The sequence below is a fragment of the Pipra filicauda genome, unplaced genomic scaffold (genome assembly GCF_003945595.2).
Source record: "Pipra filicauda isolate LSUMZ 115617 unplaced genomic scaffold, ASM394559v2 scaffold74_size2892960_pilon, whole genome shotgun sequence".
Lineage (NCBI taxonomy): Eukaryota > Metazoa > Chordata > Aves > Passeriformes > Pipridae > Pipra > Pipra filicauda.
Genome location: NW_024104920.1, coordinates 2,211,163 through 2,238,098, shown reverse-complemented (window position 1 = coordinate 2,238,098; position 26,936 = coordinate 2,211,163). Strand labels below are relative to the sequence as shown.

Here is a 26,936-nt window from a genome sequence, read left to right as displayed (position 1 = left end):
CATTTGTGAAAATATTCAGTGTTTTCAGAATGCAACTAAGGTCTTCCTTGGATATATGTATTGCCCCTTTACTCCACTCTGGTGAGACCCCACTTGGAGTGCTGCATCCAGGGGTGACTTTGCTAGTGGGAATATTGTGGAAGTAGTCATTGTTACACGTTGTTAATACTGAGAGTGACTGGACATAGGTAAGAGCATAGTATAAGTATTCACAGGCAATTAATACAAAAAGGAGTAGAGTTATTCAACATACTGAAAGGATCACTGCAAAGGAGAGATGTTCATCAAACGTCTAAAGGAAACATAGGACAATTTTTAAGTAATTGGCTCCAAAATCTCTTCGTCTGTGCAAGAGTTTCTTTTGAGAAGATAGAACTCAGTTTTAAAAGCACAAATGAAAATTCAACTGCATAGAAAATAGATTTTTCAAAGCAGTAGGCTGCAGAGAAAAGCTTTGCGAGGTGACACTATGAATAAAAAGATACTGATTTTAAAAGACAACATTACAGAGGAGTGAGGAGAATAAATAGAAGGGAGAAGAAATAATGGATTAATTGTGACTCTGAGTAAGTGCCTATAGAGAACGTGTTGTTTTTCTTTTCTACATCCTTTGCTAGTTTCCAGCCAATACTGGAAAACAAGGCTGCTACTATAGCTTGTGCAGAACAAGAGAACCTTTTTTATCAGCATTGTTTAATGAGTTATTTTTATCTTGAATACTAGCGTCTAAGTGCCTTATTTTCTATACCTGTTATTAGTGGCAATATCTGGAAAACCCACATGAAATACAATCCCTCCCTGAAGGAGTCAGTGTCCTATTTAAGATAGAGTGCTGGGTAAAACAAAAGAAGGAGCCACTCTATCACAGTATGTCTTTCCAGATACAGTGAAGGTTTGCGGAATGGCTCTGTAATATGCTGCTAGAAGTATATGTTTGAAGTGTTACACTGCTGTAGTTTTTTTAGCTAACAGGAAATAAAGAGTATGTTCCCAACTTGGTGCATTTTGCATGGAAAAGGACTTCTGATCTTTTCAGGGTTTCAGCAACGCCAAGTGGATGTTGTGAGGTTATGTTTTTTGGCTCTGTTGGGGATACAAGCTTGTTATGTGGCAAGGACTGTAGCTTTTCCTGTGGCACAAGTTACCTCCCTGGTTACTGTTAGATTACAATTTAGTTGCAAGTGTAAACAACATTTGATAATGACAGATGAATCTTTACCTGCAGTTAAACAGAACTGAATGTTCTTTAACCTTCTCGATGCTGGGAGGTGTTGGGCTTTAGCTATACTACTTGGTATTTCCAATTTCTCAACACCAGATAATAGCTGAAGTGTTAAATGTGCTTTTTGCCTCTCACTCTCACCTGTGAAAAGCTAATGCTATTGCTTTCACAAAGTATCTTTGAGGATTCATTTGTTTATGAATCACTTGGAGACCCAAGAGAGAAGATCACGTTTTTCTTCAAGTGTCACTTGTACATGAAGTTGAATCAGCAGCACAAAGTTTGCTTCAAAAAATTATTTCCTGTGACTGATACAAGGATGTCTTTTCCTGGGAGGTGGGAGGACCAGGTAATATAAAGAGGATGCTTAGGCTCATGCTGAAGTTGGCATCTTCCTCCCTGACATGTGACTGTCAGTCTTTGGCATCTGTCTGCTTACATGATACCATGTTGCTCTGAACACAACAGTAGCCAAATGCGTGTTGTAGCTCACAAGGGACAAGTGTCCTTCTTGTAGGCTTTATCATGAACCATGGCTTGTCCAAATGAATGTGTCAGTAAAGAGAAACTATTTAGAGAGAGATTACTTTCAGTGTTAAAATGCTGTATCCGGAAAGTTTCAAATTTCACATATTTGTTGCATTTTGCTTTGAAGATTTGCAAAATATTCTGTAGAAAGGACTTTGGAAATGATAGAAAAGTTTCTTGGTAAAAACCAAGCCATTTAAGAGACTTGGCTTGTAATGCATGCATTTACACAGCCTAATAAGAAGGGTGCTAAGAAACATTGTGACTGTGGTTACAAACGCACTCATTTTTTTATGTCCTTCTTAATGATGCTTATCTGACATATTCAACTTTTATAATCTATGGAAATGCTACCTTGGTACTATATCTGGTGTTTGTGAGACTTCATATGTGCAAAAAAAAGTAGGTAAGGCCCAGGTGAACTAACTTGTTATTGGAAGGGTATTATTGAAAAATCTTCAAGTTCTTCTTGGAAGCAAATGCATGTGCTGAATTCTTGAGCTGCTCTGTCACTGATTTAGATTTGCGTTATAAATACTGAGAACTAGTAAAATTACCTTGCTGTATGCACTACCTTTTTCAGCAGGATTAGAAGTATTTCATGATTAGAAAACAATGCATGTTAAAGCTGAAAGAGGGATTCTTAAGAAAGTTTTTGGACAGGAAAGAGTTAATTTTCACTTTTAGGGAGAAAGACACATTTATTAAGGAAGTAAGAATTCTTTTTTCTTTGCCTACAGGAAGGAGTTGAAGTGAGGGTTGCCAGAATTTTCAATACCTTTGGTCCTCGAATGCATATGAATGATGGAAGAGTTGTCAGTAATTTTATCCTACAAGCTCTCCAGGGAGAACCACTAACAGTAAGTAATGACTCTTGCTGATAGGAAGAACCATTCATCTTTATATCCTGTCCGCATGTGCTGTGAACGAGGATAGATTTTAGAAAACACTGATGTTCCACCCCTCCAAAATTTAGTCTTTCAGTGTACCAAATGTATAGAATTATGTATGTGACAATGTGCTCTGTTGATGGTGTTGACATTCCTTTCCCAGAAAGAAACAAGGCTACCAGATGCAATCTGCACAAGCATTTTAGTCATCCTGAACTTGAATATTTATATGTCTCACAACTCTTATATGGGGACATGGCATGGCAAGGCTTACAGAATCCTGTTTTGGTACTTATTCCTGTAGAGGAACTTATTCTAAACCCTTTCTGGAAGCTGGGCATCTAAATGTCTTTTTGCAAACTTGGTGTTCAGCCCAAATTTTCCATGTGTATTGTAATGTTAAAGGCCTTCAGGCTGCATCACGTATTAGTAAATAAAACCATCCAAGACTGGTTTTTGTTACCATTGACAAACTGTTGTGGCATGATCCACTTCTATACAGCTACATTTTCCTGCCAAAACAAGTTGCCACATCCAACTGCTGTGAATGGCTCTTGATTATGCTTAAACAAAGTCACAACACTGAGAGAGCCAGAGCTGGCACAGACCAATACTCTGCCAAAGATGCTACTGATAATTTAGCAGTACAGACCCTGCCTGACCTGAAACAGGGAGAAGTAGTTTGGAATCTGAGATCAGTTATGAGTTTATGGAAACATTTACAGTTTATGTGGCATACAACAGAAATGTCATACAAATATTTGTTACTATTGCTTAGGTTAGAAGAGTGAAGTGCCAGGAAATCATAGTCGATGGCTTCTGCCAAATAACTAAAGGTGTTGCTAAGTACCTCCACAGGGCAACTATCTTGAGATTAAGACAGCATTCGTTCTATTGGAGATTATGAAATAGATCAGTCAAGAATTTCTCTAAGAAGGAGCAGACAATCCAAAAAGAAAAAGGATGAAAGTTTTGTGGCAACTCCAACTACTGTAATTCTTGTAGAGCAAAATCTGAAACTGGGCAGAGCATTGAAGAGTATAGACCAGGGAATAAGTCATGCCCAAGCAAGATAAAGCTTGGTGTCCTGTGGTAGATCTCCCCTAACTTTAATCTTTCTCAAATTATATGCCAAAGTATGGCTATCCCCTGCAAAACTTGGGTAGTAGATACTACCTTACTGACAGAGTGAAATCCAGAACTCTTTACAGAAGAAGGAAAATAAAGGAGTTCAAATTCTATATGTTCTGCAAAACAGTGCACATCATCTGACTTAAATACACTGAAACTTCTGAAAGATTGGTTTTGTCTGCAGGTCAGAATTAGCTTGCTGTTTTTTCAGTGAGTGATAACAGGCAATTTGATACTGTTTTTAATCTCATCAGTAATGAATCTGCTTTGTTGTTCCTAGCCATTTCTAAATTTCTGGTTTAGGCTTGTGGTTATTTCAGAGTAACAAGCATGTAGTAATGCTGTGTTCACCGCTTCTCCTAAAGATTTGCTTTTTCTGCAGAGATTTACTAGTTTTGTAGAAAGCGCTGTCAGTGCTCAGTGTATGGTAGCAATTGTGTGATGCTGACTGTGACTTAATGGCCAGTGTTTACTAGGGCATATGACATTTAATCTGTCATATGTCAGCATTAAGACTGCAGATGTCAGGGCTTAGTCTTAGGTAGCTGAGTAAACCAGTGAGCCCAGCTTACCTAGTCCCTGATAGGAGTCTCTTCAGCTCTGTGTAGGCTAATTGCACAACTGTGTGGGTTCAATGCTTTCTTCCATTCAAAACATAAAATAAGGGCACTTAAATTCCTGCAGAAAGAGTTTAATTTTCTTACCCAGGCATCTCCCCAAACCTGCAAGACACTAAACAAATAGAAGCAGACAAGAGGATGGAGCTTCTTATTTTGACTGTTTTGATCCTTGTAGGGCTTTCTTGTATCAAAATATGAGTGTAACCATATGCTGGCTTGTCAGTGTCATATGTTCCCAAGATGGCTTCTTTGTGCATTAAAGTCTGAACCTCTAAATGCTCAGAAAATTTACCTTGCTTACAGAGGATCAGAAGGTACTCCTATTTTTTAGGTTTGGTCTCCAATGCATATAGGTGCCATTTTTGGACTCTCAAATGTTTTTTTCATTCTTGCATAGTTTCTCGGCTTTTATTGACAGTAGGACTGTAATTTTTATAAGAAGAGCAGAGTAAGAACACTAACTGGAAGTTTTGTGAAGCCTTACTAAATATGAAGCAGTTATCTTGCTTTGAAACGTACAATCCATGGGATATTTCAGAACATCAGTAAGAGAAGTCTGGAGTCAGTGCTTTTCTATGGGAGGGAATACTGAAAGCTTTACTTTTATTTTATTTTTATAGCCGCTATACTGTGTAAAGTTTAGCAAGAATGTACTTGTAATAGAGGTTAAATTAGAATATTTGCCCAACATCACTGCTCTGTAGGCAATAAGTGAGTGATGTTGAAAATTAATATGAGAAAAGAACTAAGGAGAGAGTTGTTTAGCTGACCAGGTCAGATGAAATGAGTTATGAGCAATAAGTAGTGTCTGAGACCTAAAAAAATGTCACCCTTGTATCATCACAGAATTTGACTGAAAGGAATACCAAGTGTGTTGACCTCTTTCAAAACTGAATATATTCGGTCTCTTAGTTCAAAGTAATTGTTCAAATGGAGCAAATAATCTCTTGAGAAAACAATACTGTAAATTTGTAGAGTTATAGCCAATGCAAACATGACAATTGTTGCTTTATATTATTGTAAAGGAAGGATTTATTAGGAGAAATTGGGAAGTATTAAGGGGGGTATTATTCCACCATATGGGAAGGTGGAAACTATATTGTATTTTCCAGCCACTGCCTGCAGGTGGGAAAGATAGCTGCATGAATGACTTTGCAGAAATCACACACAAATTACTTAGTTCTTAAATTACTTTGTTCTGTAAAACTTATCCCACAAGCTAAAAGTAAACAAACAGGAATAAATACATAAAATCTGCTTCCTATTTATTTGGGAAACCATCATGCTGTCAGTGTACCCTCCTGGTGCATTCCTCTCAAAATCGTTTATTGGTGAACTCTGATCTTTCTCATTACATACTGAAATATGAATTCCTTCTGGCTCTGAGTCAGCCTCAGAGAGCACGAGGCTTACCAAGTGACCGATGGTGGCCTGTACACCAATTGTACTGTCCTGTCTGTCCTCTCAGAAAACAAGCATGCTTTCTATTCTGTCCTTCCAGAAAGCCTTTCTGTTGTAGCAGGTTGATGGTAGGATGTGTGCGTCACCAGTTAAAACTGAAATGTTTTTACCACTTAAATGTGCCCACTGGCAGCTTTCAGAATTTCAGTACTGCACACAGTTAAACTGTGAAAAAAATAATGGTATCCAATGCCATTCTGAACACTTTAAGTATACTTTATTGTCCATTTGAACTTAAACAACTTGTTCCAAAGTACCAGCACACAACCTGAGAAAACTTTTTCTTTTTTTTCTCTCTTAAGGTTTTGATACAAATCTATGCAGGTGACTGTGGGAGTTATATAATCTAGAAATTATTCTATTTATAGCCACATGACTTTTTTTTTGGCCTGATTGCTTTAAACACAGTGCTGTTTCTCTTGACAAATTTTTCAGAGACCACTGACATTTAGTGATCTCTTTGAGGTTGGCTGTTGTTAACGAGTGAATCAAAATTGCTCATCATAACCACATCTCAGTAGTGTGAAGTTTGCTTTAAATATTTGATGCCCTTTTCTGACTGAGTGCATGCTGAACCCTCTTTCAGTGTTCCAGGAGAGGACAAAGCATCACTCTGTCCTACACCCCTGAGAATGTTTCCTTCATGCAGAGTTCTGATTAAAAAAATGCCTAAGGATATGTTTACTGGAGACAGATCCAAGAGGAAGATGACCTTGAAAGAACTGATACTTTGCCAAAGGCTCTGCAAGCACAATTTGTTATATTTCTGGAACACTGAGCTTGTGTCTCAGGTGTTTCTTCTTGGGACGTTTTTCTAGAATGGTAAGGAAAAGATAATTGAGCTAGAGAGGACTTCTGTGTTTATGTAACTTTTCTATTTTCCATATGATTTTAGGTCTATGGACCTGGAACACAGACAAGAGCCTTCCAGTATGTCAGGTAAGCCTTGTTTGTACTGGCTGATAATTTACTGCACTTTATGGTTCTCAGAGGTTGGCCAGCTTTGTATGTGTGTTCATCTTAGTCAAAAAGATTATGTTCATTCTTAGGCCAGCTTTACTTCCAGAAGAGAGACACAGAGATTTATAGAAGTATGAAAAAATAAAACATTAGTTGGTTTAGAACTTTTAATTGAGATATTAATGCATTCTTCCCTTCAAGACACAGCAAGTAACAGATAGGCAAGTTTTTAATGCTGAGCAGTTTGTCACTCCTTGCATTTTAATGCAGTGCTGCCACCTTGTGTCTTTGGGACTGCTGTGGTCGATGTGCAAACTGTGCACACAAGAAGAAAAAAACTAAAAAGAAAATGAAAAAACCCCAGACTGGGCTACTGGGTTGTTTTAATCATTCTCCACTTAGAAATATTCTTTTCCTCTGCTGAAAGTAATAACAGTGGTAATAGATGTTGCAGAAACCCCATCAGGTCAAAGTAGCCTGATCATAAGTCATAGTGGAAGGGATCTGGGTTTCTGTGTCAGGACCAAACTTCTAAGTTTGTTGCTGATAATCCAAAATAACTTTGGGTTATTTTGCTAGAGGAAGGTAACACCAAAATACTGGGTTTTAACAAACTTGGTTTAAGAAATTTGGTTTAAGAATTTCTGAAAATGAAAAGACAATTCAAACAACAGGCTGCAAAGCAGGTGGTGGTGTCATGTGCCTCTAAATTGCAACTTGCTCTATTCTGTTTGAAGTGTGTTGGAAGTCTGCCTCTAAATATGCTTGAGTACTGGAGGAAAGAGGAAACGTTATTCATTTAGTAGTAACAAAGGCTTGAGTAAACGTGCACCCACTGAAGTAAATATGATTACTGCATTCCTCAGCTGTCTGATCTGCTTTACTGAAGTTCTGAGGAGGCAGCTCTCCTTTTTGACACTAATATTATTTATAGAGAAGTGGAAATTCTCTCAGTCTGTTCTTCCCTTTTTTTCAGTGATCTTGTAAATGGGTTGGTGGCATTGATGAACAGCAATGTCAGCAGTCCTGTCAACTTGGTGAGTATGAGAACTCCACTCTGCTGTGTTACTGTGCAGTGGTCAAGATCACCTCCACTTTCCTCCTTGTCACTGATACTGATTTCTAGAAAAAATAAATGGAGCAAAAAAAAGTCTTTCCATTATGAAGAATGTATTCTCCCATATGTTCTATTTATAAATAAGATTAAGCCCCTAAATGTTGGGATCTTACAGTTCCAAGAACAACGTAAACTTGCTGGAGTTTTTAATTTGTTTTAGCAAAAAGATTTATGTAATTAGAATACGAAGGAAGAAATTACTGCAAAATACAAGGAAATGATCAAAGAATGGTTTTAATGGAAAAAAGCACTGAAGGAATACTTAGATCTAAGTAATTATAAACCACTTCATACTAGCCTTGATTAGAGGAAAATGGAATAGTATTTTATGATATAGTTTTTTAATATTGATTAGAAAATTGCTTGGATTTTTGTTCTGTTCCATTTGTTGTCACCCTGCTCTCAGCAGTGGATATAAGAATAGAAAAAGGATGCATGTGCCAGGTCATTTCTGTTTATGCCAACTTTTTCCCAAATCAGATATTTAGCTCTGCAAGGCAGTTGTTCACTAGATTTTCCTTTTCTACTGTGGCCGTGAGTTAATTTCTATGTTTCTATCCAGATGCTGATAGAAATTTTGTCTCTAGAAAACTCCATGTTTAAATCTATATGTATCTGAATGTTCAGCTTTAGGTGAAATGAGATGTAGTAAAGAAGAGTTTTGAAACAAGGAGAGCTAGGAATGGTGGGAAATGGGTCTGGTGAAGGTCAGCAGGAGGTTTTCAGTATTTTGTTCTGAAATCTTCATCAGGAGTTCATGTGCAAACTGGTTAAAAAAAGGAATATTGTATGGGAAAGCAAGTAGTCCTTATGCATTGATATGTAAGCTATGCAGAAGCAATTGTTTGCAGCTAAATTAGTTTGGTTTCCTAACTTTGGCTGAAATGAGAATTTAGGATACTTCTTCATTACATCATTTGTCCTCAACTCAGCTCAGTCCTTGATGCAGATTCCAGCTGATAATGTGGTTGAGTGGGCTGCTGAGTGACCTATGCCTTTGCTGCAATTGAGGTGCATTTGCCCATTCTTTACTGACTGATTTTTGGGGGGCATCTCCATACATACTGTCTTATTACCAAGACAAATACCAAGGCACAAATACCATTGACTGAATTACCAAGGCAAATATAATGGAGAGTAACTTTACTAATGTGTATGGAGCTTGTCAAAGTTACTTTTTTTTTTTCATCAAAGTAGGAATAAAGCTTAACAATTAGCTTTTTCAGAGTTTAACATGCCTCATCTAGAATCATCTCATGTCTAGCATGTTGTAAGGTGTTTAATTGTTACTGTAGTGAATATCTCTTCTGTTTGTAGGGAAATCCAGAAGAGCACACTATCCTAGAGTTTGCCCAGTTAATTAAAAAACTTGTTGGTGAGTATGATAAGTAATTCTTAGTAAAGCTTACGAAGTACTTATTGTTGTTAGATGATTATTGCTTGATTAGTATGTGTAACATGTGGATAATTAAATTGGTCTTTGTATTTCTTAATAATTTTATCAAAAGCATTTAATTGTGTCCTGATCATATAATTAAATATTAATAAGATAATCCAAATCCTCTCAGTTGCATGTAAAATATTGCATGAAGAGTCGAATGGATACATTTTCTGTGTATCTGCAATCTATACCCATTAATTTGTATAATGTTTAGATAATTTTTTAGCTTTGTTTTGCCACAAAAAGTGAGATGTAAAGCCCATGAATGAAAAATGTCTTGCATAACACTTTAGCTGCAATAAGGATACTTCAGCAAGGTGGTTCTTCACAATTGTGCAGGCTTTGCTCCTTCAACTACCATTAAAAATCTCTTGCTGTGGCAAGTCTTTCTCTGCGTTTCACTGATTTAACAGTGATTCTGACGCACCTGCGAAGAAAACACTGTGGCTTCGTCTTCATTCTTGCTCTGATACCTGTAACAAATCAGAGCTCTCAGGAATGGAAGCAAATGGTTGTGCTTCATCTTCTAGTACGGCTTCCCAATGAGATGAAACATACTGCTGCCATTAGCCACAGGTTTTTAGTCTGTAGATTCCAGAAGTACTTCTGATAGATGTGAAAAAGTTGAGTTCAAACATACAGTACAGAAGCTGATGCATCTGGTGTTTCTAAGAGAGGACTGTTCCCTCCAGAAAATCCACAGATCAAGGAAGGAAATTGAAAAATCACAGCACCAAACCTATCAAGTATATAGATTAATTATCACCTCCATTTGTCTATTTCTTCACAAACACCTTGATCTGTTCCAGTCCACCCAGAGAGGCAGTTTAGTTCTACATCCATAAAATTCCACAGTAACATGGCATGTATAATATTTGCTAGATATGGTTAGAGAAATTGTTCTGTTTCCATGTATTGTCATGAGGAAAAGCCAGTGCTATGTTGGTTATTTAAATCAGATCGGAGAATATAGGCAAATAGAAACTGAAGTTCTTTTGCAATGCCAAAGTGCTGACAGAATCACAGAGTGCTGGTTGAGGCTGGAAAGGACCTCTGAAGGCCATTTGGTCCAACCCTTCTGCTCAGGTAGGGCAGCCTACTGCAGTGGCCCAGGACCATGTCCAGATGTGTGGAGACTCCACATCCTCCCTGGGCAATCTGTGCCAGTTCTGGGTCACCCTCACAGTGAAATAGTCTTTCCTGATGTTCACAGAGAGCCTTCTATTTCAGTTTGTGACCACTGCCTCTGGTCCTGTCACTGGGCACCACTGAAAACAGCCTGTCTCCCTCTTCTTTACTGCCCCCCATCAGGTATTTTACACACTGGGATGAAATTCCCCTGAACCTTCTCTTTCCAGGCTGAGGGGCCCCAGCTCTTGCAGCCCCTCCCGATAGAAGCGGTGCTCCAGTCCCTCTTGTCATCTCTGTGGCCCTTTGTTGGACTCTGTCTATATGTCTGTGTCTCTCTTGTACTGGGGAGCCAGAACTGGACCCAACTTTCCATATGGATCTCACCAGTGCTGAATAGTGGGAAAAATCATCTCCCTCCTGCTGACAGCACTTTTCCTCCTGCAGCCCAGGGTACCATTTGTCTTCTTTGTGCCAAGCACACGTGACTGGCTCATACTCAGTTTTGTGTCCACCAGGACCCCCACGGCGTTTCCTGCCAAGCTGGTTTCTGGCTAGTTGGCCCCCATCCTGTACTGGTGGCTGGGGTTGTACCTCCCCAGATTCAAAACTTTGCACTTGTTGTTGAACTTCATGAAGTTTCTGTCAGCCTTTTCTCCAACCTCCTTTCTCGAGGTCTCTCTGGATGGCAGCACAGTACTCGGTGTATCAGTGTCAATCCAGTGTTGACCCCTGGGGTGCACCACTAGTTTCCAATCTCTAACTGGACTTTGTGCCACTGATCACGACCCTCTGGGCCTGGCTGTGCAGACAGTTTTCAGTCCACCTGACTGTCTGCTCATCCAGCCCTCAATGAGGATGTTATGGCAGTGTCAAAAGCCTCCCTGAAGTCAAGGTAGATGATATCCACTGCTCTGCCCTTTGCTACTGAAGCAGTCATTTCATCGTAGGAGGTTATTAGACTGGTCAAGCATAACTTAATTTTTGTGAATCCATGCTGAAGTCTTTATGAAATACTTTGTGAATCCATGTTGCTGTGGGACAGGTGGTTCACCCAGCTGTTGCATGCAGTGCAGCTGTGTCTGTGCAAAGCATTTCAGTGATAGAATCATGAAGCAGAAAGCTGCAGAAAGACCTACTGCTGAAATTGATAGACAAGATGTAAATGCAAAGCACAGTGAATTGCAAATGTTAATTCACAGTTTCTTGTTTAATAGGCAGTGGAAGTGAAATCCAGTTTCTCTCAGAAGCACAAGATGACCCTCAGAAACGAAAACCTGACATCAGAAAAGCCAAGTTACTGCTTGGCTGGGAGCCTGTGGTATGTACAGATGAATTACTGTTGCTGTGTGCAAAAGCACAGAGAGGCAGATGAGGCTGAGGGAGGGCTACATGATAATGATACATTTCCCTTATCAGAATATCTGCCTAACACAATCTCCTGGACAGTTTTTTAGAAGACTGTCCCTCATCTGTTGCCCTAGCTCATGAGCTCACAATTCAGGAATTACTTGGTAAGATTGTATGGCCTGTGCCATCCAGAAGAGCAGATTAGCATTAGCATTTGTAATAGTCTTCAGTAGGAAAAAAAAACATTGTTGGGATACACATTTTAACTTTTTCACTTGTGTATTATGAAATGCATACCTTTCTTTTATCCTTTGAAATACATGGTACATAGTTACCTATGTTACCAAACCCAGAGCTAGTGGGTTTGCTCTTGTTACTGCAGTCCTCATTCCTGTCACTGATGGTAAGAGCTGGTTGGTTTGGGGAGGTAAGGTCTGCCTAATCCCCAGAAAAGCTGTAACTTTCTTATCCAGCTCCCCATTCTAGCTAGCACAGTGGTTTGTTTTGCAGACAAAAATCATTCCAGGATATGTGAACCTACATAGTAAATGTAAATCTTATGGAAAAAGGTGGATCCAGACTCTTCTGAAAGGATTCAGAGAGACACACAATATTAATAGACCATGCCTGAAAGCACAAGGATGATGGCAGGGGTTGCAATCACAAAAAGTTTTAAACAGTTGACTTTTGTACTTCTGGCCTTCTGTGTTTGGCACAGCCAGTAACAAAACTGACTGTGAAGTAGCAGTGCAGTGTTGGTACAGCAAGGCAAGCAGCTTTTTGTGCTGCTGTTTATATCCTCCTGTATTAGGGATGGTATCAGCAAGCATGCCAGCATATGGCTCCAGAGAAAAGTGGAGTACTTGTGTTTCTGTTGTTTCTGTCTCCATATTCTATGCCCATATTTAAACATCAAAATTTGTAGAATTACAATTATTTGTATAGGATTTAAGAATATCAAATGAGATACTGGATGCCAATTTGATACCATTCTGTGAAAGAGGATCTTTAATCCTTAAAAATACAAGGGGCTTAAATGCTGTGTGTAAGTCTCTTTCAATGTATTAGGAATTAAAAGGAGAATTATTTATGTCTGTTTTGATACTAAACAGACCAATCATAAGTATGTGCGAGATCTAAAATTGTTGGGTTTTCGACTTACTATGTCAGAAAATATATCTGCTGTTTAAAAGCTCAGATTCATCAGCAGTGTGGAGATGTAACCAGTATGTGGTGCTGTTAATACTTACATTGGCTAAGAGACTCCCTGTCTGCCTTGTGATAGCTGTATTAAAAATATACTGTTGAGAAATGAGCTGATGTGAACTTGGAGATATATGATTCTCTCCTCCCTTTTGGGAACAGGTCCCATTGGAAGAAGGTTTGAATAAAGCAATTCATTACTTCCGTAAAGAACTTGAGTATCAGGCAAACAATCAGTATATTCCCAAACCAAAACCTGCAAGGATGAAAAAAGGAAGAACGAGACACAACTGAAGACTATTCGTTGGACAGGAAATTCCCTGCTTGACATTTGACGGATGTAATTTTTTTTTTTTTTTTTTTTTTTTTTTTGAGAGACTTTGAAACAGGTATCATGAAGAACGAACTGGAATTTCATTCTGAAGCTTGCTTTAAAGAAGTGGATGTGCCTAAAAATAACAAACAAATATTCCCTTTCCCTGCAAATCTTGCCTTGCACTTTTTAAATCTGTCTTTTTATGTAAAATAGAGTAGAAGCATCTTTTAGTATCTTCAAGTTTTATATCTTGATGTGAGATCATTTTGTTGTGACTGTCCTTGACAGTTTTATTTACTGGTTTCTTTGTGAAGCTGATGATAAACACAAATGGGATGGAAAATGCCAATTTATTTATAAAATGGGTACTATAAAATATGAGATGTTCTACTATGCATAAGAAAAAAGCTAATGGTATTGTCAGGTGAGAGACACTGACATCTGCATATAGAGGAGTTTAAAAGAATTCTTTATGAGAGCTTTATGTATTCTTTAAAGGAGAGATTTTTTCAAAGGTTTAGTTTTAGTTGTACACTTGAATTTTAGATATTTTCATTGATTACCATGGATAAGGATATTTTGAATCACTACTGTGTTGTGCATACTCTGGGAATAAAGTTAATGTATTATTGGTTACAGTGGTTGAATATGCTATTTTAATAAAATATTGAAACTTCTATTTACTAGTTTCAAAGTTTCACTGTGGGCACTTCTCTGGCCTTGCACGTCTGTGGATTTATTGTGTATTAATTATAAAGTAACAGTCTGTAAATAATTCACTCAAAGTTAGTCACTTTGGTCTTTCATTGCTTGTCTCTTAATAGATGTATCGTAAGGGCTGCAGGATGTCTGTTGAAATAGATTGGACAAAAACATCATGATTTATTCCACTTCAGGTAGTTGATAGTGGTGAAGGAGTATAAGATTTTCTTTAAACCATGGAGTGCAACTTCAGCCTCCCTGAGGAAACACTGAGAAAGTGTTTGCATTTTAAGCAGTTACTGAATTGCCAGTAAATGCTTTCAACTTTGATAACACTGCCTGTCATCTTAAAAAAAAAAGGCCAAGCAAAAAAATTCTGATTCCCCTTATTTTCAATAGTTCTTCTTTATTTTCATTATGTAATACTGAATATCTAGGAGGGAAGATTGGCAGAGAATTTTTAAAAGGTATCTTGGCTTAGTGCCACTCAAAATTGAAAATCCTAAATCTCATCAAGCAAAGTGACTTGACTTTATCTCATTAAAGCTTGATGGTTTTATTAACTTTTGAGTATCTTTAGGTTGGTGGTCAAAGTGGGAGTTAACTTGTAGTGATGAGGTTATGCCCAGACCCAGAGAAGACTCTGAGAGCAGTGTGGCTTTGGGCCCCTTTGTCTGAGTGTGCCATCCACCAGAGCCTCATGGTGCTTGCAAGGATTGGAGGCCCATCCAGTCTGTCTGGTAAAGTTCCCAGTGACTCCAGCAATGATGAGGCTGCTGTGTTCATTGGTGTGCCCTGCCTAGAGTGGGGCTGCAGGGATCCTTTTAAAACAAAATGGGTTTTTCCTTGCTCGCAAGCGCACGTTTTCGTCCACTGGAAATCTGCCATACCACTAAGATGGGGAGCCAGGGTGCATTTTCCTGTCTTGCCTCAGAGGTGAAATTTAGGTAATATGCATTGCCTCCATCTTTTCACAGCTGAGCAGCTTGAGATGTGCTTTTTTGTTTGAAACCTTTTTCTTGATCTGGACGTTTATTCCATATTAAATTGCCTGCAAAGTACACCATGGTATGCGTACTCCAGATGTGTCTAACCTGTCATTACTGATACACCCACAAAGCATAGCCTCTCATTATACTCAAAGCCACAGCTGGATTAATGTGAAAGTAGTGCCCACTTCTTTAATAGTTCTGTGGAGAGAACTGTTAATCAGTTCCCAGCATGGTGGGTTTAACTCTTAAACTCTAGATTATATTTGGGGGAAGATGTTTCACTCCTCATACAAATTGTGCCATTGGATGCCAAAGCATCTGTGAAGAGGTAGGACACAAGGGTGCAACCCTGGTTCAGCTTTTAGAGCAGTCATGTAGAGTAAGTGGGAGCTGTGGGTACCAGCTGTTTCTTTCAGGTCTGTTTTTCATTTAATCCAGTGACTTCACTACAAAATATGTAAACTTGTACAGGCACAAGCATGCTTCTGGAGACTAGCACAAAATGCATTTTTAAAAAAAAATCCCCTGGGAAGTCTGAAGCTTTAGATACAACAGAGAAGGATTTAAAAGCTTTTTAGGTTACTTCACAGCTCCTTCATAAAAGGAGCAAATTCAAGAGAGGGCAAATGGCTGGTACCAGTACAACCCATCTGTGTGTGTGTCTCATGCTTCCCACTGGGCCTGAGTGACAAGAGTGTGGTTTTCCTACTTTCCTTGTACTGTTTCTAGTTTTTGTTTCAGAAGTTCCAGGTTCAGCTCCTATATTCTTTCGACATACTATCCTCCAGAAACAGCAGCTGAGGCAGCTGTTGTCCTTAGGTTTTGAAGCCAGTGACGGGCCTTCAAGCTGATTTAAAAGGCATGAATCATTTTAAAACAGAGTCTGATGGTGCTTTGGACTGAAAGTCAGGGGTAATTTGAAGTTTTGTTGGTGCTCTCTGCTCCCATCTGGGGTTACATATCTAGCTAGAAGAAAGAGGCATCAAGTTTGCTGGGAAGCACAGGTAAGAAACAGCTGCTGCCTCTCCAGCTTTCAGTGCTATATTCTTACTGCCATTTTTGATGGAGGGCAGTAAGAATATAGCACTGAAAGCTTGGAAATACAGGACTTGGGAATAAATGAAGCTGAGACGTGTTTTTTTTCCCAGAAAATTTGAGAATTGGAATTTTCTGCTGTCATCTGGTCAGGCACACAAGGTAAAACTAACATGACCAAACTGAGATGCCTGTTTAGTCACAGTGATGTGTATGACTGGGCAGCTCAGCTGGTGTTAGATGGAAGTCCTCCACTCTCAGTAGGAAATACACAATGTGGCAGAGTGAACTGGCCAGAGTGAACTGGTGCTGGTGCGTGAGATCAGCCTTCTAGAATGAGAGATGAGGAAGGCACCCACTGCTGTGGATTCCTTGAACCTCACAAGAAGGACCACTTTTGCTGCTGAAAGTTATTAAAGCATGAGATCCACAGTTGGATTTTATTTTTTTTTTTTCAAGCATTATGTACCTCTTTATGTAGGCTGCTCAGGAGCATTGTCAGCCACATTGCTAGTCTACAGGCAAGCTACAGTGGGGCTTGCAGACATAATTTATTTTAAGTAGTTCCATGAATGTATAATCTAGAGAAGCCTTATGCGTATCTTTAGGTTAGATTTTTTTGCTATATGGGGAAATAATGATCTGACAGTTTCCCTGTGTACAAGGTGTCTGCAGCTTCTCTTAACCTATATAGACACCAGTGGGTTTAGTAGCCAGTGAGTTCACTGCCCTCTGGACATCTATGAATGTGTCTTAATCATCTGTTTTTTCAAGAAATTTTTAAAAATGTAATATATTTGAAAAAACTTGCACTTCTTCTCAGGGTTTGAACTGAGTTTCAAAGTTGAAAGAGGCATAATTGCCTTAGAGAACAGGCTACAGAGAGCAAAGTGGGGCTTCAATTAGTTTGATGCATTTAGCTAGTCCACAGCCTTATTAGTATTGAGTTTAATGCTACCTGAGGCTTAGAAGTCCTTGAAGGTTGTTAGAGGCTGATCAGAGCCCACCTGTCCACAGGAACAAGATGCTTTGTTAACAGCAAGGGAACTGTGTGCTCAACCCTGCTAGTCCTAACCACCATACATCCCTTCCCTGACATTGCTGGGAACATAGCTGCCACAAATCCATAGTTGCTCTGTTATGAATGTTTCCTTGTCCTGGGATCTCAGGTGGCAGGAGAAGGGAATGCCTCCTTTGCGACCCTGACTCCCTAGAGCTACCAGGAAGAGCAGCAATAGCTCTGAAGCAAAGCAGGACTCCTGTATGGCAGGAGGTTCCTGAGTGCAGTTCTGTATCAACAGGGAGGTTATGCTGAAAAAACAATTCATATTTCTTGCCAAAAAATCAGATTCCGGTTCTCTTTTCCCAGTCCCTTTCCTTGTCTCACTTGCCTGTTTGATAATAGCAAAGTGGCAACTTTTTGTCCACCTTGGTTTGTTGCCATTTACAGCCTGAAACAAGCAACGGCTTGGTCATTCTTGCTGTGTTTTCCCTAGATTCTGACACGCTCTTCGGCAAGGACAGGGATCCTCTGAATGCCTTGGTTCATGCCATGGCTGAAGCAGCTGGAAGGTCCAAAGCATGGAGCCACAGGGAACAGTGGCCTTTAAGTACTGTCAATTCCAAGCACAGCAATCTGGGCTCTGTCCACCCCACTGTAGAGAACACTGTTTTGATCAAGGAGAGCTTGGGGAAACAGTCCTGGGATAGAAGTGCCTTTAAGTACTGTCAATTCCAAACACAGCAATCTGGGCTCTGTCCACCCCACTGTAGAGAACACTGTTTTGATCAAGGAGAGCTTGGGGAAACAGTCCTGGGATAGAAGTGCTGGGAGGGGAAGCACAGTTTTTGTCTGTTCGGGGATAGTCAAAGAAAATTAACTTTGAAGCGCTCCATGCATGTCTGATGAATTTTTTTCCTTGATAGTCTTCCTCCTTTGGCCCAAACCTGTGATGGCTCATCCTTGCTTGCTTTCTTGTCATTGCAACTGCTGCACTTCAAGCCAGGTGCACCCGTCTGCAGGAAGGAGGGTGCCCTCTCCTCAGAGCTTTGCCTGTGGTGGGTGACCCCAGCCAGCAACAAAGTACCCTTACAGCCATTCCCTGCCCCAGTGGGACACGGGAGAGAATTAGAAAATCAGAAATGAGTAAACTTGAGGATTGAGGTAAGAGCAGTTTAATGAGTGAAGCAAAGAAGAAAAATATGCAAGTGATATAAAAGCTACTCACTATCTCCCCTAAGCAAGACTATTGCTCACCTGTCCCTTAGCAGCAACTACCCTGGAAGGCAAAACCCCTACCCCTTATTCTTCTTCCCAGCTTTGAGTGTTGAGCAAGTCATTCTATCAGGCGGAATTGGCCAGTTTGGATCAGCTGTCCCACTCACACCCCCTCCCAACCTCTCACCCACCCCCAGCCTGCCTGCTAGGGGACAGTGTGGGAGATGGGCAGTCTTGAGGCTGTGCAAGCGCTGTTCAACCACAGCAAGAACATTGGTGTTCTGCCTACACTGGTTTAGTCATAAATCTAAATCGTGGCATCATACGTGTTGTTACGGAGAAAGTTAACTCTATCCCAGTCCTTAACCATACAACACAACATAATGGTAAAGATTTTCTTTTTTTTTTTCTTAGAGAATTCAGAAGATAGAGATTCATAGACTTGGTTGTGAGCCTGCAAGGCACAGAAAACTGCTAGACTGAGTCAACCTGCAGGAATGGACACAACTTACAAAGGGAGGGATGATCTTAATTTTCAGCACTTTTTAAATTCTTCCTTATTCAGCAGGTCTGAATTCCCAGTTGTTGTAAATTCTGGGAAATGATGAAAATTATCATCATGCTTCCAACATTGCCAAATTCAGTGCACTTTTTTTGTAGGATGCAAACTGGAAGTATTCTTCTAGGAACAGGTGTATTCCAGCTGTGCAAAAGAGTCTGTGCTTGACTCAGAATGGGATTATTCTGTATTTGGAATAAAGGCTCTTCTACCAAGAAAACGCACCAGTTTAAACCAATTAAGCTGGCAAGGATGCTAAGAGCAAGCCTAGGGAAAGCTGAGGGTTTGGAGCATGTTAGGCTAGCGTGTATCTGTGCATGCAGAGAAGTGACTAATATGTTTTTTCCATTTGACTCCTTCAGCAAAGAGCTATCTCCCTGGAAGTGTTCCTGGAAGGAGCTGGATAGTGCTGGGCTGCCTCTCCTAGACACCAGTCCATAACATAATGAGGGCTTTAACTGAAAGATTAGGAAATACACTCAGAGTTAAGAAAGAAGTGAAGTGTAAAGAATGGTGTTGCCATGATCCATGCTTTGGAAATTTCTTGTAAGCTTTAGATGACAGACAGCTAAAGCATCCATTCTGTCTTCTCTAACTGCTATGGCTGGAGGAAACCATTTCATCTCTCTTTATCCTGATTCTTCAGGAGCAGCCAGCCTTCCTCAGCTGCCCCTTCCCAGTCCTCTACATTTGTCAAGCACCAGCAGGGCTTTCCCCTGCCGAGCTCCTCCTGAAGCCCCTGACCACCGAAATCTCCCTCCTAGGCTTAGATTTCCATAAGTGCTTTTCTACAATATTGGCTGACATTGCTGTGGTACAAAAGTTGGTTGTATTTCAGGGTTCTTAATATACACAATGCCACCAACAACCCTCCCATTGACAGATGCCTAGTCTCTGATATATTCTGATGCTCAGACTAATGCACATACATTCCAGTTTGAATTGGGGATAGAGGGAACTTCACAGTAGGAAATTATGTCAGGGGATTGTGTTGGATGCTGTCTGATACTAACTTCATTTTAAATAGCTTAGCTTGTTGTTTAGAGCTCAGCTGAAAGCTTGACGCTAAGTGGAATGGACAAAAAGGGGAATATTCACCAAAGATAACCTTTGGGTTATCATGCCTGGGAGGGGTTGGGGCCACTCAGGTTAGATGCTCTGCATCTCAGCAATTACTTCTGAAGTCAGGTTCATGCCTTGAGCCCATTCCCTGGAGACTCTTTTCACAAGCTTTGTAGGTAGACGAGTTCCTCTGCACTGAATTTAGCTTTTGTGAATATCTGTCCTTGACCCAGTAGGAGCTGCAGAAGTGCCGTGTCATACAGGCTGTGTGCAGTAGGTATGGAAACAACAGAGGAGGCAACAAGGCAACACTTCAATTAAGAGGAATTTTTTTTCTTTTCCCACAAGAATAATTGGATTTATTTGTTGATAAAAATCTGAATGAGCAGGCATATCTTAAGTATACTGGCTTATATTATATATTCTATATGCCAAAGTAGATGATATAATGTAATTTTGCAACTGATTGTAGTAAAGCAAATGAAAGTGTCCTTTAAAAAGAAATCCGCAGTAATAGAGTTGGAATTAAACTTGCTGTTATGAACTCTACTGAATAACGGCAACCTGCTTATTTTATTGAAAAAGCTTTATTTCTAAAACACTTTATATAAAGTGTACTACTAAGTAATGGTAGTTAAAATCATGTTGCTTTCATCAAAGTCTGGCAGTTCCTTTACTCTTGCTGTTTGACATGAATAGAAAGAAAGCGGGGTCATTCTGACTGAGGGAGGACTCACTTTTGCCCAGTGCAGCCCTACAGGCACCAGCTGTAGTAGGATAAATGACTTTAGTAATCGTCATAGTTGACGCCTGCTCCGTGCCTGAAGCTGTGTGGATCTCGTGGGCCAATTGGAGAATCTTCATCGTAGTGGTGCTGGTAGTACCCACCATAATATTCATTACGAGCACGCCCTAAGTTTGTCCAGTAGGAGATGTCATCTTCAAATTTCTGCCGAAAATAAAAAAAAAAAATGGGGGGACATTTGCTTTCCAGCCTGAAACTTTACAACAGTGAGATGAAACAGAAGTGGTGCAAGAGCCTCTTTCAAAAATTTGGATCCTTCACACATTTGTCGTAAATTAAATCTTTAGATGTAAGAGGTTTTGAGACCTTTTGCCTTCTCTATGGGATCATCAGGATCCCGAGTACAGAAACTGTCCCTCTCCAACCCCACCTGGCACCCACTCCTACACTCTCTGCCCACTCTAAAGTCCTGAAAGTGAGAACGCCTTCAACTGAAATGTGCACTAAGCACCTTTAATATCTCTACTGCCTTGTCAGTGGTGGACTGTAAAACCATTTTAATGTTTTGCACTTAAAAATGTAAAGGTTTAGTTGTCTTTGCATGGGTAAAAATGAAGGTACAGCGCAGCCTTCTAGCTATGGAAATGCAATAAGCAGTTCAATTCTGCTCAAAACAGCAGAGGAAAAACAGTGTGCAAGGATATCAAATACTTGCCAAGCCAAAGCCTTTCCATCTGAATGACTCTTTGGAAATATTTTTTGGCTGAGATTTGAAAAAAAAAATTTTGCAAAATACACAATGGCTAAGTATGACCCAAGTCCTTTGCTGGAACAAACAGTTATTTCATTGTTAAAACTGTGTCTTAATACTCAAGAAAACCTACTAAGTGGATTCATTGTATCCCTCAACAGGCCTCATTTCAGTTTTTGAAATACACACAGGAACTCAGAGGAGAATTCACTTTTTCTGCATGGTTTGTCTTTACTACTTTTGGTATTTGCCCCCAGTCTTAAGTTTCTGATGTATGAAACACTTTTCCTATTTTTTTCTATTCCTATTGATGAAGGGGGACATAGCCATGCTGTTAAAAATATCCACATAATGTCCAGGAGAATTAAAAAAAAGTACCCTTCATTATTTCAGCTCAAGCAAAGGATTATTTTTCTAATTGTTGCAGCTTTGAAAATGAGTGCATTCATCTTCTAAGCAATCCACATAGCACGAAGGTCTAAAATGTACTCCAGCTTGCCTGTTCCAATGCAATTTTATTAAACATATTCATGCAGCTGACAGAAGCCAAGAATTCAACATCTATAACTATTTTTATCCCTTATTAAAAGTAGTAATGATGCTACATGTTGGACTGCAACCAAATGCACTTATTTTTGCCCTATTTCAGCATCTATTTAGTAGAGCTTTGTGCAGAGCTTGATTCCACTCCAGTCTTTTTACAAATTAACTGCTTTTAAAAAATGTATCCTTCTCTTTTGAATATTATCAAATGGTTTTCCTTTCACATTTAGAGTTGAGGCACAGCTGCTGGTGTTGGTGGTGGTCAGGAGCTGCCCACACCAAGGAGGCACACGTGTGCATTAGGTACATGATGTCAGTGCTATTTCATCAAGTTATGAGTGCCAATCATAACCAGTTTGGTGTGGATTTCTGAGCGTGTTTAAAAGCAAACTGATTAGGTTGAGGCTGACAAATTAATTTCCTGAAATACAACTGATTGCTTTGAGCCTGGCCATTTATTTCTCAAAGCAAACTTTGTTCATGTGTCCAATTGCAATTTATTAAGCTTACCTTCAATAGCAGGCAGGAACTCCACCAAAAATCTTAATGTAATTTTTTTCTACTAATAACATTTTGCAGAAATCTTTAACAAGTAAGAGAGCTAATATTTCCGTGTGACATTTGCTACTTTAAAAGAAATCTCAGTCTCTGTGGACAGAAGCAGCTTCTCCCTGGAAACCCCGGGGCTGTGCATCCTCACTCACCACTGCTCAGTCTGAACCCCTCCCAAGCCTTATAGAATCACAGAAAAGCTTGGCTTGGAAGGGACGTTAAAGATTATCTAGTTCCAACCCCCCTGCCGTGGACAGGGACACCTTCTACTACAGCAGATTGCTCAAAGTCCCATCCAACCTGGCCTTAAACACTTAGAGGGATAGGGCAGCCACCACTTCTCTGGGAAACCTGCTTTGTGCCTCACCACAAGTAACTAAATAATTGTGAGTAAATAATTTCTTCCAAATATCTAATCTAAATCTTTTCTTTTTTAGTTTAAAACCATTCCTCCTTGTCCAATCACTACCTGCTCTCCCTCTTTTTTATAAGCTCCCTGTAAGTAGTGAAAGGCTGCAATAAGGTTTCCCGGAGCCTTCTTTTCTTCATGCTGCTCTCCATTTCATATACTCACCGCCTCATCGAATCCCAGGTACAGGAACTGCTGGTACCACTGCTGTACATCAGGCTGGCTTCTGTCCCACAGCTGGCGCCTCTGGCGTCTCAGGCTGCTCAGGAACTCCTTGGCTGCCATTTCCTTCACTGACACCTCAGGCTTTGCAGCAACAGGGGCTGAAATTAATTCCCCCCACAAAAGGCATGCCAGGAAATATTTGGTCAGCCTGAAGTGTACTGCTTGCAGCAGGTAAGAAAATGCTTCTCACATCATGCCATCACCTTTGTCACAGAGTACAGTAATAAACCCAGGAATCACTGAAGTAATAGGATTTCTCAGCTACCCTCATTCTCCTGGATTTTTTAAAAGCTCTTCTGAGCTCAGACAGCAGCTTAGTGAGGAATTTAAATGTATACACCCAAAGAGCACATACACAATGTGTTTGTGCTTTGAGGAGAGAACAGAAGACTGGCCTCTCTGTGCTGCAGTTGCAGAAACTGGAATGAAGCCTCAGGAAGCTGGAGAAACACTGCTAACTTCTCAGGGTGAAGAGAGGCACACATGAAAAGACAGATTTTTAAATCTGTTGTGTAAGAAAGTAGCTTTGAAATAATGAGTGCTACTAAATGCCCTGTATGCCTGAAAATGAAAGCCCATTAGGCTTTCATAGCACACTGCATGGTGGGTGCATGGGAATGTCCTCAACCTGCCAGACTCAGATGTGACTGTCTGGCTTGCTCCATGCCAAGAGTCAGGCAATCTGCTCTGGCTGCTAGAGGAATTTATGTACCTCCAAAAGGTATGGATGTGAGGACTACAACAGGACAAGAAGAAAAGGCCTCAAGTAATGCAAGGTTTATACAGGATGTTAGGAAAAATTCCTTCACTGAAAGGGTGGTCAGACATAGGAACAAGCTGCCCAGGGAAGTGGTGGAATCACGATCCCTGGAAGTGTTCAAAAAACAGGTAGATGTAGCACTTGGAGACATGGTTTAGTAGTGAACATGGCTGTGCTGGGTAAATGGTTGGACTCAATCTTACAGATCTTTTCCAGCCTTAGCAATTCTATGATTCTATGACTGGCCAGCCCCAGCCACACACAGAAATGATAAAGCCTAGTATTGATCTGCCTGTGAAACAAGAAACACTTGGGGGAGTAGGAGAAATGTCTTGGCTTCAGAGTGTTCATTGGAATGAGGGAGAAATCAGGAACATGGGTGTCGATGGAGATTTTTGGAGGTTGCAAGGGAAGAGACTGGGGTAGGCAGGGAGGGAAGTCAAGGGGAGATGTGGAAACCTTTGAAGTAGGAGCTGGTCAGACTGTCAGGGAGACAAAGGACTGCAGTGAGCAGGCGATTCAAGAGATAGAAGTGATAGATGAGTTGTTGCAGAAAGAGTGGGAAACAGTAGGCTGTCCTGTGATGATGAGCTGGAAACTGGTAACAGGGTGAGCTGGGTGTTATCACTGGGAAGAGGGACAGCTGAGCAAATGTCCCATGAATAAGCCTCACACAAGAGACACTGCCAGCAAGGGAAACAGTACTGTGCACTTGGCCTGCTCACTTTAGAAACCAACCAGAAAAGGGGAGCGAGGCTGGAGTTACAGGGGCTACATGTTCCCTCCTTCAAGGCTTTGCAGTTCTTCCTGGTCTAAGCCATGTTGTCTGCGTGCTCCAAAAGCCTCCCCTTTGGTGGTCCCTCTCCCCAGGGGAACTGAACAAACAAGTGGCCTGTTGCTGGGGTGCAGGGAGGGCGTGGGTTGCTCCTGTCTGCACACAAACGCTGCAGAATGGTGACATAGAGAACCTGCACACAAGGAAAACAGATGTGGATGGGATACATATTTTAGGGCAGGTAAGAGATGTTGGGTGATGCCAGAAAAAAACCAGTGAGAAATCAGGCAGGCTTGCAGAAAGTGGGAGTCCCCTCTGTGGCGGTATAAATATTTTGGTTCAGCGACAGAGCAGACTGAGGGGAGGTGATCAAAACTTCTGGGATATTTCATCTGCTGCTTGTTCTCAGTTAGCATGATTTCCACATCCTTCCCTCAACCAGCAAGCCATTCTGTGCATCTGACTGCTGGGCCCATCATCTCTCCTGTAAGAAAGCAGTCTTCCAAAAAGGAAGCACATGCGGGGCCAAGAAGACAAAAAGAACAAGTCAAGGCATCATAAGCAAGACAGGTTTGCACATTTTCTTCTCTGTGCCTGAGCCAGCAGAATTTCCATGCATTATAATTCCTCGGAAAAGCTTGTGACTTCCCAGAATGAACCAGATAAATGCCACATCTGCCATGCATACACTGGAAAAGGTAGGTGCTATGCACTGCACAGAGGAAAAGGCAGCGTGCTGCCTGAGGTTGGGAACCCCAGTTTTCGGAGTGGGCTGTGGTAAGCAGAGCCTGCAGCCTTGCCCATACCAGGTCCCAAACAGGCATGCAGGCACAGGCTCTGTCCAAGCAGGAGGTTTTGGTGTGGTACGTAGCGAAAGTGGCTGTGTGCTTGTAGCCTGCTGCTCCATCTGCTCTCCTTGGGCTGGAGGTACAGGGACACCACAGCAGCAGCCTCGACTGACAGCAACTGATTCAAAGGAAAAATAAAGGAAAGCATTTGGCTGCTTCCTTACTTACCTTCTCGTTTCTGAAGCATCAGTTTAAGCTTATTTCCCCTTGAAACATCTAGACAAGTAAAAATAAAGCACATGCATTTATTGAGAAGGAAATAACAACATAAAGATTATTTCTCAAAAAATACCAGAAGTATTTTTGTCATAGCTCCAGGTCAACAAGCAAAAGAGAGAAGCTTCTCCCAGTGCTTCTCTTTACTCCCTTTTCCACATTTGAGTGCAACACACACCACAGGGAAGCTTCTGACACTCCAGCATCCCCTCCCCAGCTCTTCTTGGCAACAGAATCCTGATGCTGGCCTTCTTCACCAAGTAAATTATATTTTTCATCAGACTACCACAGCTGTTGCCAGTACCAGCATCCGAGGCACAAAACCCTGGTCACTGGGTGAGGGCCATGCTAACTGCTCCAAACGTTGTCTGGCAGACTGGCAGTCTGCCCGAAAGTACATCGAAGCAGTCATCCTGCTGATCCCCAAGGCATTAGCCCACGGTCCGGCAGCAGAACAGGAGACCTGCAAGCGCCCGATTGCTCCGAAATGCTTTAGTTCACTGGCAAACAAGCACCTTTTTTAAAAGATGCCCAACTTGCACAAGTTTTGGAGCGTCCGAAGGTGCTAACCCACGCGGAATGCCAGGAAAAGGCTTTTTCCCGCTCCCCAGGACGCGCCGGGTTATGCTTTCCCTCTGTCCCTTATCCCGCACGCCGCGCTCACTCACCGGGGGCCGCGCAGAGTAGCGGGAGCAGGAGGAGCAGCAGGAGGAGCAGGGACGCCTCGGGCAGGGCCCCGCGGGGACGCGGGGGCGGCATCGCGGCGGGGGCGGCGAGGCGAGGAGACCCACCTGTGCGGGAGGACACGGAGAGGATGGAGACAGAGGCAGGGACGGAGGAGCCGAAGCGGAGAGAAGGGGCCCGACGCCACGAGGAGGGGCGGGGAGGCGGCAGGGCCGGAGAGGGGAGGGCGGGTCCAGAGGCAGCTCTCCTGGCCCCGGCAGCTCCCCGGCGTCGGGTGGAGTTCCGCGGACTTCCGTGGGATTGTGCATCCTGCGCTTGGAGGTGCAGCGAGATTCGTTTGGGCAGGACCAGGCACCCACCCGTGTGCTCGGCCACTTGCCAGCAACGCCTTTTTTTGGTGTTACACGTAATCAATCCAGCGAGAATGGAAAAGACCCGACAGCGGTTCATGCTGGCTTTTCTGACAGGGGAGTTAAAAAAATAGCTGTAGTCT

At 41.3% G+C, this 26,936-nt stretch overlaps 2 protein-coding genes across 2 annotated transcripts in view; one reads left to right on the top strand and one right to left on the bottom strand.

The window, feature by feature from the left end:
• Positions 1-14,046, top strand: part of UXS1 (UDP-glucuronate decarboxylase 1) — a 55,741-nt gene extending 41,695 nt beyond the window's left edge. Inside the window, exons 10-15 of the mRNA XM_027716751.2 lie at positions 2,491-2,610; positions 6,748-6,791; positions 7,789-7,849; positions 9,247-9,304; positions 11,716-11,819; positions 13,214-14,046. Coding sequence (XP_027572552.1) covers positions 2,491-2,610; positions 6,748-6,791; positions 7,789-7,849; positions 9,247-9,304; positions 11,716-11,819; positions 13,214-13,345 — 519 coding nt within the window. The 3' untranslated portion in view covers positions 13,346-14,046. The remainder of the gene's footprint in view (positions 1-2,490; positions 2,611-6,747; positions 6,792-7,788; positions 7,850-9,246; positions 9,305-11,715; positions 11,820-13,213) is intronic.
• A 6,457-nt stretch (positions 14,047-20,503) lies between these two features.
• On the bottom strand, positions 20,504-26,702 carry ECRG4 (ECRG4 augurin precursor). Its single transcript, XM_027716758.2, has 4 exons — positions 26,428-26,702; positions 25,712-25,759; positions 23,101-23,258; positions 20,504-20,884 (listed from the first exon to the last, which is right to left on the bottom strand). Exons 1-4 carry the CDS (start codon positions 26,516-26,518, stop codon positions 20,723-20,725), a joined length of 459 nt encoding a protein of 152 aa, XP_027572559.1. The 5' UTR covers positions 26,519-26,702; the 3' UTR covers positions 20,504-20,722.
• Positions 26,703-26,936: the final 234 nt, after the last annotated feature.

Bases quoted from the DNA above. Each gene is read 5' to 3' on its own strand.
- ECRG4 (XM_027716758.2), bottom strand. From the start codon at position 26,518: ATGCCGCCCCCGCGTCCCCGCGGGGCCCTGCCCGAGGCGTCCCTGCTC. The intron at 25,760-26,427 runs GTGAGTGAGCGC...TTACTTGTCTAG, and splicing joins GCTACTCTGCGCGGCCCCCG to ATGTTTCAAGGGGAAATAAG. The intron at 20,885-23,100 runs GTGAGTATATGA...TATTTTCGGCAG, and splicing joins ACCTGGGATTCGATGAGGCG to AAATTTGAAGATGACATCTC.